The sequence below is a fragment of the Aegilops tauschii genome, chromosome 5, assembly GCF_002575655.3.
Source record: "Aegilops tauschii subsp. strangulata cultivar AL8/78 chromosome 5, Aet v6.0, whole genome shotgun sequence".
In the NCBI taxonomy this organism is placed as follows: Eukaryota; Viridiplantae; Streptophyta; class Magnoliopsida; order Poales; family Poaceae; genus Aegilops; species Aegilops tauschii.
In genome coordinates this window covers 506,754,236-506,772,955 of record NC_053039.3, presented here as the reverse complement: position 1 = coordinate 506,772,955, position 18,720 = coordinate 506,754,236, and the positions used below count along the sequence as shown (strand labels likewise).

Below are 18,720 nucleotides of genomic sequence, written 5' to 3'. Positions count from 1 at the left end.
GAAAATTGTTCGATCTAGAATAGTGACGGCTCATGAACCATTAGCTGCATTTTAGCGAAAAGGCAAGCACCCTAACAATGACTGGTGGTGTTTAGATGGTCATTTGGAAATATGTATTTTAAATGAAAATGATTAAAATCTGACATCAGATTTGTAGGCATGACAAATCCAATGCTTTTTACGCCAGATTATGTTGTCTTAGGGGTATCTCCAAGGCGGATCCGTAAACCTCCACAACCGTTCGGATCACGCTGTCCGGACCGTGGAAACCATTCAACGCGGTCCTGTATCGGTCTGTCGTGCGGTCCGGATGCGATTTCTCCCGCAAACCGTAGACAAAAGTGGGGGAGGTTTGCGTGAGTCCGGACCGCTCGCAAGCCCCGCTCCTGACCACCCTGGCCACGAAAAACCCGTCACCTTGGATCCTAGAAAGTTTGCCTTTTCTTTTTAATAGTGTTGGATCCTAGAAAAAAGAACGGATTTGCCATGTTTGTTAAAGAAAACCGCTCTCGGCAACATAATTTGTCATCTTGAATGTAGTATGATTTTTTCAATGCTAAAAAATCTGACATTTGATTTGTAGCGAAATCCTTATAAATTGGCAATACATTCAAATCGGATGCATATGTTGAGAAGAGAAAAAAGAATATGTCTAAGTTTTTGGCATCTTTGTATTTTGAGGAGTATGACATACGAGTGTCCAAAACAAAATGTTACTCCACTCGCCCTTCACAAAGCAGCGATACAAACTGAACTGCTTTGCTCGATCTCCAATTTAGTCGGAGGCGCCGCCGTTACCGTAGACAAACCGTTTGACGAGCCGGACCACCTCACTGCCGGCGTCGCCGTACGGCTCGACGGCGAAGAACCCGTGGTGCTGCCCCTCGAACTCCACGAGCTCCACCGGCTTCCCCATGGCCTTGAGCCTCGCGGCATAGTCCGCGGCGCGGTCGCGCAGCAGGTCGTGCGCGGCGGCCACCACGAGCATCGGAGGCAGCGCGACGCCGTCAAGGGCCGGGCTGTCCGGGCCGAACGGGTTGGCCAGCGGGTGGTCCCTCGTGGACCCAGGCGGCAGCACCAGGCGCCACGCCTGGTCGACCGCCGGCAGCGACAGGAACGGGCCCGGCGGGAACTCCGCCTCCGACGCCGTCCTCTCCTCCCCGCCGAACATCGGGCAGAGCATCGCGCACCCGGCGACGCGAACGGGCTCGAGGGGGCCGAGCCGGCCCGACGCGAGGCGGACGGCCGTGTGGTGGACGACGCCCCCGCCGGCCGAGTCCCCGGCGACGAACACCCGGTCGAAGTCCGCCGTCTCCGAGAGCCATGGGTCGGCGTTGTCTCCAACAGCCGCTGCCTGGCCGCGCACCCAGGACACAACGTTCGCCGCGTCGTCGAGGCCCGCGGGGAACCGGTGCTCGGGGGCGAGGCGGTAGTCTGCAGAGAGCACCACAGCCGGGAGCTCGCCGGCGAGGCGGACGCAGCACGCGTGGAAGTTGGGCATGTCGAAGCTGCCGATGCTGTACCCGCCGCCGTGGAAGTAGACGATCACCGGGAGCTTGTTCCCGGAGGAGGAGGCCGCCGCCGGCCTGTAGATGCGGAGCTTGAGGCCGTGGCTGGCGTCATACACGACGTCCTTCCAGTCGACGACGGGCTGGCCGGGCGGCGGCGACGGGATCGGGAGCGGGTAGCCGTCCGTGAAGCGGATCACCGTGCCGTCGCTGAGGAGCTGCAGGAACGGGGGCACGTCCTCCACGACGTGCGGCGGCGAGGAGGACGCCATGGGAGAGGTGCGGTCGTGTGGTGGCGACGAGGAAGTTGACTGGAGCGGGGTCACGTTTTGGCCAGTGATGGTACTGCTCGCAGCTAGTGTGTGTGTGGTAGGCAGCTTGGAATGGGAGACATCTTTGCTGCGTCGCCATTTTTATATACCAACGGAGTGAGCTAATTGAGCATGATATATTTTTCTAGAAACTTGATGAGCACGGATCCAGCGTCAGTTAGCCGGTCTCTCTTGGCTTCCTGCTGATTTCGTCTCTGTTTCCGCTGCCGAAATTATCCACGTGCCTTTTAGAAAACGGCGATTTCGTGTCAAGAACTGATGTTTTGATTCAACCGAGTGAGGTGAAAAGAAATGAGTAAGAACATGCTGGTTTTTTCAAAAAAAAGAGAGCGCTTGCTAGTTCAATTATTAAAGTTACTAGTAAAATGCCCGTGCGTTGCAACGGGCTTTTAAAGCGATCTTCATTTGTTCCCTTTTCTTCCCTTAACTAAAATGTTTCTCACAGTGATATGTGAACTCATAAATTTACAACCAAACTAACATATCAAGAGGTAAAAACATATTTATCGAAGAGCATATGTACATCAGATTCGACATTAAGGTTCCGATGTCTGGTAGATTGAGAACAAAAAAATGGTGACTTACCAACAAATCTCATTTATATTTCAGAACATGGTTGTGATAACCCACAAGTATAGGGGATCGCAACAGTTTTCGAGGGTAGAGTATTCAACCCAAATTTATTGATTCGACACAAGGGGAGCCAAAGAATATTCTCAAGTATTAGCAACTGAGTTGTCAATTCAGCCACACCTGGATAACTTAAATTCTGTAGCAAAGTATTTAGTAGCAAAGTAGTATGATAGTAACGGTAACGGTAGCAAAAGTAATATTTTTGGGTTTTGTAGTGATTGTAACAGTAGCAACGGAAAAGTAAATAAGCGGAGAACAATATGTGAAAAGCTCGTAGGCATTGGATCAGTGATGGAGAATTATGCCGGATGCGGTTCATCATGTATCAGTCATAACATAGGGTGACACAGAACTAGCTCCAATTCATCAATGTAATGTAGGCATGTATTCCGAATATAGTCATACGTGCTTATGCAAAAGAACTTGCATGACATATTTTGTCCTACCCTCCCGTGGCAGCGGGGTCCTAATGGAAACTAAGGGATATTAAGGCCTCCTTTTAATAGAGTACCGGAACAAAGCATTAACACATAGTGAATACATGAACTCCTCAAACTACGGTCATCACCGGGAGTGGTCCCGATTATTGTCACTTCGGGGTTGCCGGATCATAACACATAGTAGGTGACTATAGACTTGCAAGATAGGATCAAGAACTCACATATATTCATGAAAACATAATAGGTTCAGATCTGAAATCATGGCACTCGGGCCCTAGTGACAAGCATTAAGCATAGCAAAGTCATAGCAACATCAATCTCAGAACATAGTGGATAGTAGGGATCAAACCCTAACAAAATTAACTCGATTACATGATAGATCTCATCCAACCCATCACCGTCCAGCAAGCCTACGATGGAATTACTCACGCACGGCGGTGAGCATCATGAAATTGGTGATGGAGGATGGTTGATGATGATGACGGCGACGGATTCCCCTCTCCGGAGCCCCGAACGGACTCCAAATCAGCCCTCCCGAGAGGTTTTAGGGCTTGGCGGCGGCTCCGTATCGTAAAACGCGATGAATCCTTCTCTCTGATTTTTTTCTCCCCGAAAGTGAATATATGGAGTTGGAGTTGAGGTCGGTGGAGCGTCAGGGGGCCCACGAGGTAGGGGGCGCGCCCAGGGGGCAGGCGCGCCCCCCACCCTCGTGGACAGGGTGTGGGCCCCCTGACATGGATTTTCTTCCGGTATTTTTAATATTTTCCAAAAAGATGTTCCGTGGAGTTTCGGATCATTCCGAGAACTTTTGTTTCTGCACATAAATAACACCATGGAAAGTCTGCTGAAAATAGCGTCAGTCCGGGTTAGTTCCATTCAAATCATGCAAGTTAGAGTCCAAAACAAGGGCAAAAGTGTTTGGAAGAGTAGATACATCCGTTGCATGGCAATCCCTACTCCTCGCATTAACATCAATTGATGGGCATCTCCATAGCCCGTTGATTAGCCTCGTTGATGTGAGACTTTCTCCTTTTTTGTCTTCCCACATAACCCCTATCATTATACCTTATTCCACCATAGTGCTATATCCATGGCTTGCGCTCATGTATTGCATAAGAGTTAAAAAGGCTGAAGCGCGTTAAAAGTATGAACCAATTGCTTGGCTAAAACCGGGGTCGTACATGATATGAATATTTTGTGTGGGGAAGATGGAGCATAGCCAGACTATATGACTTTGTAGGGATAACTTGCTTTGGCTATGTTATTTTGATAAGACATAATTGCTTAGTTAGCATGCTTGAAGTATTATTGTTTTTATGTCAACATTAAACTTTTATCTTGAATCATATCAAATCTGAACATTCATGCCACAATAAGAAGAGTTACATTGAAATTATGCCAAGTAGCATTCCACATCAAAAATTCTGTTTTTATCATTTACCTACTCGAGGACGAGTAGGAATTAAGCTTGGGGATGCTTGATACGTCTCCAACGTATCTATAATTTTTGATTGCTCCATGCTATATTATCTTCTGTTTTGGACATTATTGGGCTTTATTATTCACTTTTATATTATTTTTGGGACTAACCTATTAACTGGAGGCCGAGCCCAGAATTGCTGTTTTTTGCCTATTTCAGAGTTTCGCAAAAAAGAATATCAAACGGAGTCCAAACGGAATGAAACCTTCAGGAACGTGATTTTTGGAACGAACATGATCCAGGAGACTTGGACCCTACGTCAAGAAAGCCACCAGGAAGCCACGAGGTAGGGGGGCGCGCCTACCCCCCCAGGCGCGCCCTCCACCCTCGTGGGCCCCACATTGCTCCGCCGACGTACTCCTTCCTCCTATATATACCTACGTACCCCCAAATGATCAGATACGGAGCCAAAAACCTAATTCCACTGCCGCAACCTTCTGTACCCACGAGATCCCATCTTGGGGCCTGTTCTGGAGCTCCGCCGGAAGGGGCATCGATCACGGAGGGCTTCTACATCAACACCATAGCCTCTCCGATGAAGTGTGAGTAGTTTACCTCAGACCTTTGGGTCCATAGTTATTAGCTAGATGGCTTCTTCTCTCTTTTTGGATCTCAATACAATGTTCTCCCCCTCTCTCGTGGAGATCTATTCGATGTAATCTTCTTTTGCGGTGTGTTTGTTGAGACCGATGAATTGTGGGTTTATGATCAAGTTTATCTATGAACAATATTTGAATCTTCTCTGAATTCTTTTATGTATGATTGGTTATCTTTGCAAGTCTCTTCGAATTATCAGTTTGGTTTGGCCTACTAGATTGATCTTTCTTGCAATGGGATAAGTGCTTAGCTTTGGGTTTAATCTTGCGGTGTCCTTTCTCAGTGACAGTAGGGGCAGCAAGGCACGTATTGTATTGTTGCCATCGAGGATAACAAGATGGGGTTTTTATCATATTGCATGAATTTATCCCTCTACATCATGTCATCTTGCTTAAAGCGTTACTCTGTTCTTATGAACTTAATACTCTAGATGCATGCTCGATAGCGGTCGATGTGTGGAGTAATAGTAGTAGATGCAGGCAGGAGTCGGTCTACTTGTCTCGGACGTGATGCCTATATACATGATCATACCTAGATATTCTCATAACTATGCTCAATTCTGTCAATTGCTCAACAGTAATTCGTTCACCCACCGTAAAATACTTATGCTCTCGAGAGAAGCCACTAGTGAAACCTATGGCCCCCGGGTCTATCTTCATCATATTAATCTTCCAACACTTAGTTATTTCCGTTGCTTTTTACTTTGCTTTTATTTTACTTTGCATCTTTATCATAAAAATACCAAAAATATTATCCTATCATATCTATCAGATCTCACTCTCGTAAGTGACCGTGTAGGGATTGACAACCCCTTATCGCGTTGGTTGCGAGGGTTTATTTGTTTTGTGTAGGTGTGATGGACTTGCGTGTAGCCTCCTACTGGATTGATACCTTGGTTCTCAAAAACTGAGGGAAATACTTACGCTACTTTGCTGCATCACCCTTTCCTCTTCAAGGGAAAACCAACGCAGTGCTCAATAGGTAGCACACAGTTCTACAGAACTCTACCTTGGTGACCCCGTATGTCGATAAACACAAGAACAGTCTGCGCTCCAAACACCCGGAGCAGTGCGATGACTGGATTACATGTGAACACATCAGGACTTTCAACAGTTGGTTGGAAACACGTCTCAGAGGTGACAACACTGTTTGTGATGAGTTGTACTCGTTGTCCAGGGGACCATCTTCGACTGTATTGACTTACAAAGGATACGAGATAAATGGGAATACATTTTACACGATCGCCCAAGATCAAAAGAGCACCAACCAAAATAGCGGTGTCCGCTTTGATGCATCAACCAAGAGGGGAAAGGACACATATTATGGTTACATAGTGGACATATGGGAACTTGACTACGGACATGATTTTAAGGTCCCTTTGTTTAAGTGCGAATGGGTCAATCTGTCAGGAGGCGGGGTACAGGTAGACCCACAGTACGGAATGACAACAGTGGATCTGAACAATCTTGGGTACACTGACGAACCGTTCGTCCTAGCCAATGATGTGGCACAAGTTATCTATGTGAAGGACATGTCTACCAAACCGAGAAAAAGAAAAGATAAGGAAGCGAATACATCATACGATGAGCCAAAGCGCCACATAGTTCTTTCAGGAAAAAGGGACACCGTGGGAGTGGAGGGAAAGACAGATATGTCTGAAGATTATGAAAAGTTTCATGAAATTCCTCCCTTCAAAGTCAAGGCTGACCCAAGCATCCTGATAAACGATGAAGATTATCCATGGTTATGGCGCAATAAGCAAAGGACACAAGCGAAGAAAAAGTGAAGACTTTCTCTCCACAACTATTATGACGATACCATGCCAACTTTCAACCTTTTCGTAGTTCATTTGAAATGCCTGTTGTAACAGACGAGTTTCCGTATGAAACCCTGATATCTCGAAGCAGATTGTCTGTTTTGTACATGAAGTGCATCCAGTTTTTGCCGTAACCCTCTCAACTTTTTTGCACATGCTATGTGGGTGAAATGATGATACCATGCCAACTTTCAACCTTTTCAGAGTTCATTTGAAATGCTTTTCAATTTCAGGGTCTTATAGCTCAAAAAAATCAGTAAATGCATGAAAAATAATAAATGAAGTTAGAAAGGGATGAAAATTGATGATGTGGCTTTGAATGGTGCATTTTGAACACAGAAAAAGTCTGGAGTTCAACTAAGTTCAAAAAAATGAAATGCCTATTGTAACAGACGAGTTTCCGTATGAAACACTGATATCTCGAAACAGATTGTCCGTTTTGTACACGAAGTGCATCCAGTTTTTCCCGTAACCCTCTCAACTTTTTTGCACATGCTATGTGGGTGAAATGATGATACCATGCCAACTTTCAACCTTTTCAGAGTTCATTTGAAATGCTTTTCAATTTCAGGGTCTTATAGCTCAAAAAAATCAGTACATGCATGAAAAATAACAAATGAAGTCAGAAAGGGATGAAAATTGATGATGTGGCTTTGAATGGTGCATTTTGAACACAGAAAAAGTCTGGAGTTCAACCAAGTTCAAAAAAATGAAATCCCTTTGTAACAGACGAGTTTCCGTATGAAACCCTCATATCTCGAAACAGATTGTCCGTTTTGTACACGAAGTGCATCCAGTTTTTGCCATAACCCTCTCAACTTTTTTGCACATGCTATGTGGGTGAAATGATGATACCATGCCAACTTGGTGTAATGCACTCGGGAATGAAAGGAGGGGCTACCATGCATCACCGACGGTCGAATATGTACACCACGTGAGCTGAGAGTTTTCAAGAAAAGACTCAACAGACCGATAGTCAGCCCATGATGAATAATAATGATCTAATTTAGGTTTTTAGTACATATATTTAATTGTACAAGTTTAATATTTGAATTATGAACATAGGAAATGTCGTACTCGGACGACGAAAGTCCCCCGGGGGAGTGCGACTGGTGCCACGACGATCGAGGTCTGTGCGACAGGCCTCACCTGGACGAAGATCGGTGCTTCAGCATTAAGCTGGAGGAGACCTTCGATGTTGAAATGGTACGCAACGACGACAAGTGTTTTTTTCGTAATTAAGCATGACTTCAACTATTTCAACGTGTAATTTTCATCTTTTACAATTCGACTAGCTTATCCCATGCCATGCAAGACGCTATGTCCTGGAGAGGATGGGTTTTGAAGACCATGAAAGTTTGGAAACAAAGAAAATTCACCTACGGACCCATCATGGTGTGGATTTTGAAGTAAAGCTGTACAATTCTGAGAGCATAACCCATTTTGGTTGCAAAAAATGGGAAGCACTTTGCAAGATGTATGGTTTTCATGAGGATATGCTTGTCACCATGGATCTTGGTGATCCTGAAATCGAGCAAGACAATATGGACATTTGGGTCCTTGTTGATACGCCTCCAATTCTACCGCTATGTGAGTTTCTCAAACATAGTTATTAGCTAATTTATATTGTTCATTTCAAAATAGTTGACAGCTTATTTCCATTGACATCTTATTTTAATTCTTCAAAGAATGTGCGGAAGATGGTAGACAGAACCTACTACACCGAAGGCTCCGAGTTAACTTATCAGGAGAAAAATCATATGATCGCATTTTGTACTGATCTTAAGAATTACAATATCTACAATCAAACTCCTCAACATTATGGTCAATACGTGCCACTAGTGCACGTGTTGAACTACGGTAACTACTATGGAGATACCCTGGTAAGATATTTTACTATTACGACATCCGTGCATCTTTTGCATACTTCTAAAACTAGTACATCATTGCTAACTATGAAGTTATTACTATGTTTTTCAACAGATAATCCCATAGGATTGTGTGCCTCATTTGATGTATCAGAATGGTAGCCTTGATGTTTTGAACATACAGCCAGGTCATCCTACGAATCACAACTGTCCATACCGAATTTCTAAAAGAAGTGGAGACATGAAAATCAAAGAATGGAAAAAATGTATGGACAGTCGTAAGGAGGTTCTTGGAAGCAAAAGGAAGCGAAGCGCAAGAACTAGAGACAGGATGATCTCCATTCTCCATAATGGAGAGTCAGGGTCTATATTGTTTTATGCTATTTTACCTTAAAAGGGTATTTAGGTCCTACCTAATACTGATGATCATGTGCTAAGAACAATTAAGTAGGGTTGGTTTGATGACTATGAGGATGATGATCATATGACTTGTTATTAATAACGAGTAGAAGTTGTATGATGATGATTAGTAGGACTTATTATTATGATGATGCATGATGCGAGCATGAAGAGTTATTATATATCAGTGGGTGAAATGAACATGGATTGGATTGAAGTGAAGGCAACATGCATGTGGTGCATGTCGAAAGTAGTACTAATCCAAACTTGATCAAGTTAGGATTAGTATTACTTTCGACATGCACCACATGTTGCCTTCACTTTAATCTAAGCCATGTTTAGGCATAACAGTAGCGTTGGTAAACCAAGCACGGAGATAAGAGAGGACACTTCTCTCTATTAGCTAGCTAACACACCCTAAATTACCCCCTAAACCACCCCCTTTTAGAAAAAAAAATAAAAACCTCAGCTCCTGCCAGCTGCTGACGCGTGGATGCCTATTGGTCCCGGTTGGTGCCACCAACCGGGACCAAAGGCCCTCCTGCCTGGGCTCGCAGCACCGGCCATGTGGAGGCCCATATGTCCCGGTTCGTGTAAGAACTGGGACTAAAGGCCTAGGGCTTTAGTAACGACCCTTTAGTCCCGGTTCAAAAATCGGGACAAATGAGCCTTACGAACCGGGACAATAGGCCCTTTTTCTACTAGTGCCAGCTCCTTCTTCCTCTCAGCTTCTCACAAGTTCGCACAGGAACAATGGAACACATAAGTTTTTTGGCGCCGTGCTGCTTCACACAGCCACGACCTTTTCTCTCTGTATTTCTCCTTCTCAAAGCAAACATACGTACAACTCTTAAATAAAACACACACGCACGCACACAGCCGGGGCAAAGCCGCCCTGATTTTTGTGGCACTAACCCACACACCAACGCACCACTATCTAACTATCCCATGCGGCTAATCTTCTTCCTGGACCTGACGTGCAATACTAACAAACTCACCCGTCTACTCCTCAAGGCCTTGGCTTCAGATTGCCGTTTCACACGGCGGCGTGCCGATTCACACGACACCAGGCATCTCACCATCTACATCGCTTCACACGATCTGGAATCTCGCCTTGCACACTTGCTGCTCCAAGACTCCTACCCACGACTCACCTGATGAACTACATGCAGTACAAAAGCAAAAAACACATGCATATATGAAATCAATATTAAACCTAACAGACGTAATGAGGTGCGGCAGGATGGATGGATTGTGTTGCCTTTTGAATGTAGTCGAGACATCACATCATGTTGAAGAAGCTGTCCTTGCTGCCGCTCACCCATGCCACCACTTCGCCTACCGCTTTGTCCATGGTGACAATCCGGCCGCCACCAGCGACCAGCCTCACTATAGCGACCGGATCCTCTGTCGTTCCTAGGATTTCCGATACGCAGCTACATCCACGTGCTAGTCCTGGCCGCCGTGAGGACGAGGACGAGATCGTCGGGAGAGAGGGTCACAATCTAGATGAGACCAAAGGAAAGATTGTAGAGTGTTTTGTGATTTGGAATTTGTGGGCCTAGGTCCCTAGCTAGGCAAGGAAAGTTAAGATTTTTGGAAGGAAAGATTAGGACGGGGATGGGGAGGATCTTCGGTGGTGGGGGTATGGAACGAAATCAAGGACGTGGGGTGGGCCTGGGGATTTCGTTCGATCGATAGGTTAAGAAACGAAACGACAACGTACTCATAGCGAGATGATCGAGGGGCCTCGCTCCCTCCTTCGAGCGAGTCGTGGGCGATTTTAGGAAGGTGATCGAAAATTATAATGCAATTGTTTAATCCGTAATTTGGTATTAAAGTATTATGGATATAAAAACCAAATGGGAAACCAATTCGGTTTTTGATGGGAAGGTGATCTCACGTAAGAAAGTAAGCAAATTAGCACCTACCAAAGAAAGAAGCGCGAGATTATTACCTGATATAAACCAGGCGGAGTATTAAAGGGAATTACTTCGGTTTTAGTGGCAGGGTGAAAAACCTATGTATAGGAGAGATGGTGGGAGGGAGGACGAAAAAAACCCAGCAAAAATAAACCATGGATACTATTCACCAACTCAGACATTAGGAATAGAGATAAAAGGTTGTTTTGGTTCGTCACAATTATTCTGTGCAAAAAATATTAATCTTTTGCTAATTATCAGGCGGCTGAGAATTATTGATTTGTCGGTCGATTTCGGCTTTGCCCCGCATACCAGGCGGCCGGCCATGGACTCCACGGCGAGTGTGAGCCGTGAGTGAGTGAGGGACAGCGCTCGCCATGGCGTCGATGGCGGGAGTGTCTCTGAGGGTTGATTGTTCAGGTCAAGGGTGAAGGGTTATCTTTAGCGCTCGAGAAACCGAGGGCGGGGGTGTTGGAAGGAAGGCGGGGGCAACGACAACACGGTGGTAAGCAGCGGCTAAGTGAAGGGCGGGGAGACGAGGCAAGCGCGGTAATGTCATGGTTCGTGGGAGGCGGGAGCTGGCGATTAGGCCGACGTTGTCGGTGAAGCATGGAGGAAGAAAAAGAACGATATAATGTCGGCAGGTTCCAAAATTCGATTGACATAAAAAAATCAGGCACCTACCAATAGACGGTTCTAAAATTATTACATGTGTAGCAGCAGTGTTGCAGAAAAGCGATTCGAAGCAAGCTTCGAACCAGTTCAACTTCCAACTTAAAAAAATATCTCTCCATCCGAACAAACCTCTTGGTTTGATTCAAAGGGTTGGTATGGCTGACTTGTTAAAATTTAACCGAGAAGGGGTAAAATAGGCAAATAAAGAACAATGTGATTACCATCCTCCGTCGAAAATAATTTATGGGATATCGAGGGTTTTGTTTGAGGTAGTCCTCCCACTATAAGAAATCCGGCATCTCTTCCGCAATCCAGAGTTTGACATCTCGGTTAGGAACCGCCATGTCATTGAGCATTTTATTCCTCCCCCTCCTTTGCGAGTGCTGCAAGGATGAGTTCACCATCGTTGGATGAAGACGTCGACGGATCCATGAGCATATACAAAACGGATCCACATCCACTCATTGTGTTGTGGGAGGCGAGACAGGTGGATTCAGGAATGCTGAGAGATAGGTGAGAGGGGTGGGATGCATAGGCATGTAACATACCCGTTGAAAACTAGTCGTTGGAAGATAGTTGTTGGAAAACAAGCCACTAAAAGTATAGTTGTTTGAAAAGTAGTTGGTGGCATTATAACCATTACAACTACAAACCGTTTGAATTATAATTTTTGAATTGGTAGTTACAAGATGTGTTTAAATAAAGGAGAGAAAATATAGACAATTGTTGGAAAACCGGTTGTATATAAGAAGAAATCTTTTTGGACTATTGCTTCAATGGATATATGGAAAACCAAATATACACATACTGCTGGAGACGCTCTCAAAGGTGGGCGGAGGACAAAGACATATGTGGACAACTGGAATATTATGATGGGAATGTCTAATATAACCATCAGACATTTGTTTTTCATTTTGGTCCAGGTCATCTTTTGTCCAATGACGAATTGCCACATGTATCTGTTGCTTTGAGTTGAGTTCATTCTGCCATTTGTAAGGAAATTCATCTAATTTCATTTGGCTTTCAGGTCGGATTCCTCTTGGTCTCAATGTTCAGCTCCACACCACCCCCGACCTTGTTGGGCTTTCCAACCCTCAACCCACCCTAGAGGGCCCAAATGGTAAACCCGAAGAGTTCCTGTTAGTGTGGTTCGACATGCAGATCCGGCACAACATCTTGTTACTGTTGGGAATCGTAGCATAATTTTAAAATTTTCCTACGCTCACCAAGATGCATCTATAGAGTATACTAGCAACGAGGGGAAAGGAGTGCATCTACATACCCTTGTAGATCGTGAGCGGAAGCGTTCCAATGAACGTGGATGACGGAGTCGTACTCGCCGTGATTCAAATCACCGATGACCGAGTGCCGAACGGACGGCACCTCCGCGTTCAACACACGTACGGTGCAGCGACGTCTCCTCCTTCTTGATCCAGCAATGGGGAAGGAGAGGTTGATGGAGATCCAGCAGCACGACGGCGTGGTGGTGGATGTAGCGGGATGCCGGCAGGGCTTTGCCGAGCTTCTACGAGAGAGAGAGGTGTAGCAGGGGAGGAGGGAGGCGCCCAAGGCTGTTCTACTGCTGCCCTCCCTCCCCCTTTATATAGGCCCCCTGGGAGGGGGGGCGGCGGCCAAACCCCATCTAGATGGGGGGGCGGCGGCCAAGGGGGTGCCTTGCCCCCCAAGGCAAGTGGGGCGCCCCCCCACCCTAGGGTTTCCAACCCTAGGCGCAGGGAGGAGGCCCATGGGGGGGGCGCCCAGCCCACTAGGGGCTGGTTCCCTTCCCACTTCAGCCCACGGGGCCCTCCGGGATAGGTGGCCCCACCCGGTGGACCCCCGGGACCCTTCCGGTGGTCCCGGTACAATACCGATAACCCCTGAAACTTTCCCGGTGGCCGAAACTTGACTTCCTATATATAATTCTTCACCTCCGGACCATTCCGGAACTCCTCGTGACGTCCGGGATCTCATCCGGGAATCCGAACAACTTTCGGGTTTCCGCATACACATATCTCTACAACCCTAGCGTCACCGAACCTTCAGTGTGTAGACCCTACGGGTTCGGGAGACATGCAGACATGACCGAGACGCCTCTCCGGTCAATAACCAACAGCGGGATCTGGATACCCATGTTGGCTCCCACATGTTCCACGATGATCTCATCGGATGAACCACGATGTCGAGGATTCAGTCAATCCCGTACACAATTCCCTTTGCCAATCGGTATGTTACTTGCCCGAGATTCGATCGTCGGTATCCCAATACCTTGTTCAATCTCGTTACCGGCAAGTCTCTTTACTCATACCGTAATGCATGATCCCGCGACTAACGCCTTAGTCACATTGAGCTCATTATGATGATGCATTACCGAGTGGGCCCAGAGATACCTCTCCGTCACACGGGGTGACAAATCCCAGTCTCGATCCGTGCCAACCCAACAAACACTTTCAGAGATACCCGTAGTGTACCTTTATAGTCACCCAGTTACGTTGTGACGTTTGGTGCACCCAAAGCACTCCTACGGTATCCGGGAGTTGCACGATCTCATGGTCTAAGGAAAAGATACTTGACATTGGAAAAGCTCTAGCAAACGAAACTACACGATCTTTTATGCTATGCTTAGGATTGGGTCTTGTCCATCACATCATTCTCCTAATGATGTGATCCCTTAATCAATGACATCCAATGTCCATAGTCAGGAAACCGTGACCATCTGTTGATCAACGAGCTAGTCAACTAGAGGCTTACTAGGGACACATTGCGGTCTATGTATTCACACATGCATTACGATTTCCGGATAACACAATTATAGCATGAATAATAGACAATTACCATGAACAAAGAAATATAATAATAACCATTTATTATTGCCTCTAGGGCATATTTCCAACAGTCTCCCACTTGCACTAGAGTCAATAATCTAGTTACATTGTGATGAATCGAACACCCATTGCGTCCTGGTGTTGGTCATGTTTTGCCCTAGGGAGAGGTTTAGTCAACGGATCTGCTACATTCAGGTCCGTATGTACTTTACAAATATCTATGTCTCCATTTTGAACACTTTCACGAATGGAGTTGAAGCGACGCTTGATATGCCTGGTCTTACTGTGAAACCTGGGCTCCTTCGCAAGGGCAATAGCTCCAGTGTTGTCACAGAAGAGAGTCATCGGGCCCGACGCATTGGGAATCACCCCTAGGTCGGTAATGAACTCCTTCATCCAGACTGCTTCCTGTGCTGCCTCCGAGGCTGCCATGTACTCCGCTTCACATGTAGATCCCGCCACGATGCTTTGCTTGCAACTGCACCAGCTTACTGCTCCTCCATTCAAAATATACACGTATCCGGTTTGTGACTTCGAGTCATCCAGATCTGTGTCGAAGCTAGCGTCGACGTAACCCTTTACGACGAGCTCTTCGTCACCTCCATAAACGAGAAACATATCCTTAGTCCTTTTCAGGTACTTTAGGATATTCTTGACCGCTGTCCAGTGTTCCATGCCGGGATTACTTTGGTACCTTCCTACCAAACTCACGGCAAGGTTTACATCAGGTCTGGTACACAGCATGGCATACATAATAGACCCTATGGCCGAGGCATAGGGGATGACACTCATCTTTTCTCTATTTTCTGCCGTGGTCGGGCATTGAGCCGTGCTCAATTGCACACCTTGCAATACAGGCAAGAACCCCTTCTTGGACTGATCCATATTGAACTTCTTCAATATCTTGTCAAGGTATGTACTCTGTGAAAGACCAATGAGGCGTCTTGATCTATCTCTATAGATCTTGATGCCTAATATATAAGCAGCTTCTCCAAGGTCCTTCATTGAAAAACACTTATTCAAATAGGCCTTTATATTTCCAAGAATTCTATATCATTTCCCATCAATAGTATGTCATCCACATATAATATGAGAAATGCTACAGAGCTCCCACTCACTTTCTTGTAAACACAGGCTTCTCCATAAGTCTGTGTAAACCCAAACGCTTTGATCATCTCATCAAAGCGAATGTTCCAACTCCGAGATGCTTGCACCAGCCCATAGATTGAGCGCTGGAGCTTGCATACTTTGTTAGCATTCTTAGGATCGACAAAACCTTCCGGCTGCATCATATACAACTCTTCCTTAAGGAAGCCATTAAGGAATGCCGTTTTGACGTCCATCTGCCATATCTCATAATCATAGTATGCGGCAATTGCTAACATGATTCGGACGGACTTCAGCTTCGCTACGGGTGAGAAAGTCTCATCGTAGTCAACCCCTTGAACTTGTCGATAACCCTTAGCGACAAGTCGAGCCTTATAGATGGTCACATTACCATCCGCGTCTGTCTTCTTCTTAAAGATCCATTTGTTTTCTATGGCTCGCCGATCATCGGGCAAGTCAGTCAAAGTCCATACTTCGTTTTCATACATGGATCCTATCTCGGATTTCATGGCTTCTAGCCATTTGTCGGAATCCGGGCCCGCCATCGCTTCTTCATAGTTCGAAGGTTCACCGTTGTCTAACAACATGATTTCGAGGACAGGGTTACCGTACCACTCTGGTGCGGAACGTGTCCTTGTGGACCTACGAAGTTCAGTAGTAACTTGATCCGAAGCTTCATGATCATCATCATTAACTTCCTCCCCAGTCGGTGTAGGCACCACAGGAACATTTTCCCGCGCTGCGCTACTTTCCGGTACGGAAGGGGTGACTATCACCTCATCAAGTTCCACTTTCCTCCCACTCAATTCTTTCGAGAGAAACTCCTTCTCTAGAAAGGACCCGTTCTTGGCAACGAAGATCTTGCCTTCGGATCTGAGGTAGAAGGTATACCCAATAGTTTCCTTAGGGTATCCTATGAAGACGCATTTCTCCGACTTGGGTTCGAGCTTTTCAGGTTGAAGTTTCTTGACATAAGCATCGCATCCCCAAACTTTTAGAAACGACAGCTTAGGTTTCTTCCCAAATCATAATTCATACGGTGTCGTCTCAACGGATTTCGACGGAGCCCTATTTAAAGTGAATGCGGCAGTCTCTAAAGCATAGCCCCAAAATGAGAGCGGTAAATCGGTAAGAGACATCATAGATCGCACCATATCCAATAAAGTGCGATTACGACGTTCGGACACACCGTTTCTCTGAGGTGTTCCAGGCGGCGTGAGTTGTGAAACTATTCCACATTTCCTTAAGTGTGTACCAAACTCGTGACTTAAATATTCTCCTCCACGATCTGATCGTAAGAATTTTATTTTCCTGTCACGTTGATTCTCAACCTCACTCTGAAATTCCTTGAACTTTTCAAAGGTTTCAGACTTGTGTTCATTAGGTAGACATACCCATATCTACTTAAGTCATCAGTGAGAGTGAGAACATAACGATATCCTTCGCGAGCCTCAACACTCATTGGACCGCACACATCGGTATGTATGATTTCCAATAAGTTGGTTGCTCGCTCCATTGTTCCGGAGAACGGAGTCTTGGTCATCTTACCCATAAGGCATGGTTCGCACGTGTCAAATGATTCATAATCAAGAGACTCCAAAAGTCCATCTGCATGGAGCTTCTTCATGCGCTTGACACCAATGTGACCAAGGCGGCAGTGCCACAAGTATGTGGGACTATCGTTATCAACTTTACATCTTTTGGTATTCACACTATGAATATGTGTAACATCACGTTCGAGATTCATCAAGAATAAACCATTGACCAGCGGGGCATGACCATAAAACATATCTCGCAGATAAATAGAACAACCATTATTCTCAGATTTAAATGAGTAGCCATCTCGAATTAAACGAGATCCAGATACAATGTTCATGCTCAAAGCTGGCACTAAATAACAATTATTGAGGTTTAAAACTAATCCCGTAGGTAGATGCAGAGGTAGCGTGCCGACGGCGATCACATCGACCTTGGAACCATTCCCGACGCGCATCGTCACCTCGTCCTTCGCCAGTCTCCGTTTATTCCGTAGTTCCTGTTTTGAGTTACAAATATGAGCAACCGCATCGGTATCAAATACCCAGGAGCTACTACGAGTACTGGTAAGGTACACATCAATTACATGTATATCACATATACCTTTGGTGTTGCCGGCCTTCTTGTCCGCTAAGTATTTGGGGCAGTTCCGCTTCCAGTGACCAGTTCCCTTGCAATAAAAGCACTCAGTTTCAGGCTTGGGTCCATTCTTGGGCTTCTTCCCAGTAACTGGCTTACCGGGCGCGGCAACTCCCTTGCCGTCCTTCTTGAAGTTCTTCTTACCCTTGCCCTTCTTGAACTTAGTGGTTTTATTCACCATCAACACTTGATGTTCTTTTCTGATCTCCCCCTCCGCTGATTTTAGCATTGAATATACCTCAGGAATGGTCTTTTCCATCCCCTGCATATTGAAGTTCATCACAAAGCTCTTGTAGCTTGGTGGAAGCGACTGGAGGATTCTGTCAATGACCGCGTCATCCGGGAGATTAACTCCCAGCTGGGATAAGCGGTTGTGTAACCCAGACATTCTGAGTATGTGCTCACTAACAGAACCATTCTCCTCCATTTTACAGCTGAAGAACTTGTCGGAGACTTCATATCTCTCGACCCGGGCATGAGCTTGGAAAACCATTTTCAGCTCCTCGAACATCTCATATGCTCCATGTTTCTCAAAACGCTTTTGGAGACCCGGTTCTAAGCTGTAAAGCATGCCGCACTGAACGAGGGAGTAATCATCAGCACGCTGCTGCCAAGCGTTCATAACGTCTTGGTTCTCTAGGATTGGTGCTTCACCTAGCGGTGCTTCTAAGACATAATCTTTCTTGGCTACTATGAGGATGATCCTCAGGTTCCGGACCCAGTCCGTATAGTTGCTGCCATCATCTTTCAGCTTGGTTTTCTCTAGGAACGTGTTGAAATTGAGGACAACGTTGGCCATTAGATCTACAAGACATAGTGTAAAGATTTTTAGACTAAGTTCATGATAATTAAGTTCATCTAATCAAATTTCACAATGAACTCCCACTCAGATAGACATCCCTCTAGTCATCTAAGTGAAACATGATCCGAGTTAACTAGGCCGTGT

At 45.8% G+C, this 18,720-nt stretch overlaps 1 protein-coding gene across 1 annotated transcript; it reads right to left on the bottom strand.

The window, feature by feature from the left end:
• Nucleotides 1–649: 649 nt before the first annotated feature.
• On the bottom strand, nucleotides 650–1,901 carry LOC109765343 (strigolactones hydrolase CXE15). Its single transcript, XM_020324138.2, has one exon. It carries the CDS (start codon nucleotides 1,778–1,780, stop codon nucleotides 776–778), a length of 1,005 nt encoding a protein of 334 aa, XP_020179727.1. The 5' UTR covers nucleotides 1,781–1,901; the 3' UTR covers nucleotides 650–775.
• Nucleotides 1,902–18,720: the final 16,819 nt, after the last annotated feature.

Excerpts from the sequence above, each read along its gene's own strand:
- LOC109765343 (XM_020324138.2), bottom strand. The coding sequence starts at position 1,780 with ATGGCGTCCTCCTCGCCGCCGCACGTCGTGGAGGACGTGCCCCCGTTC.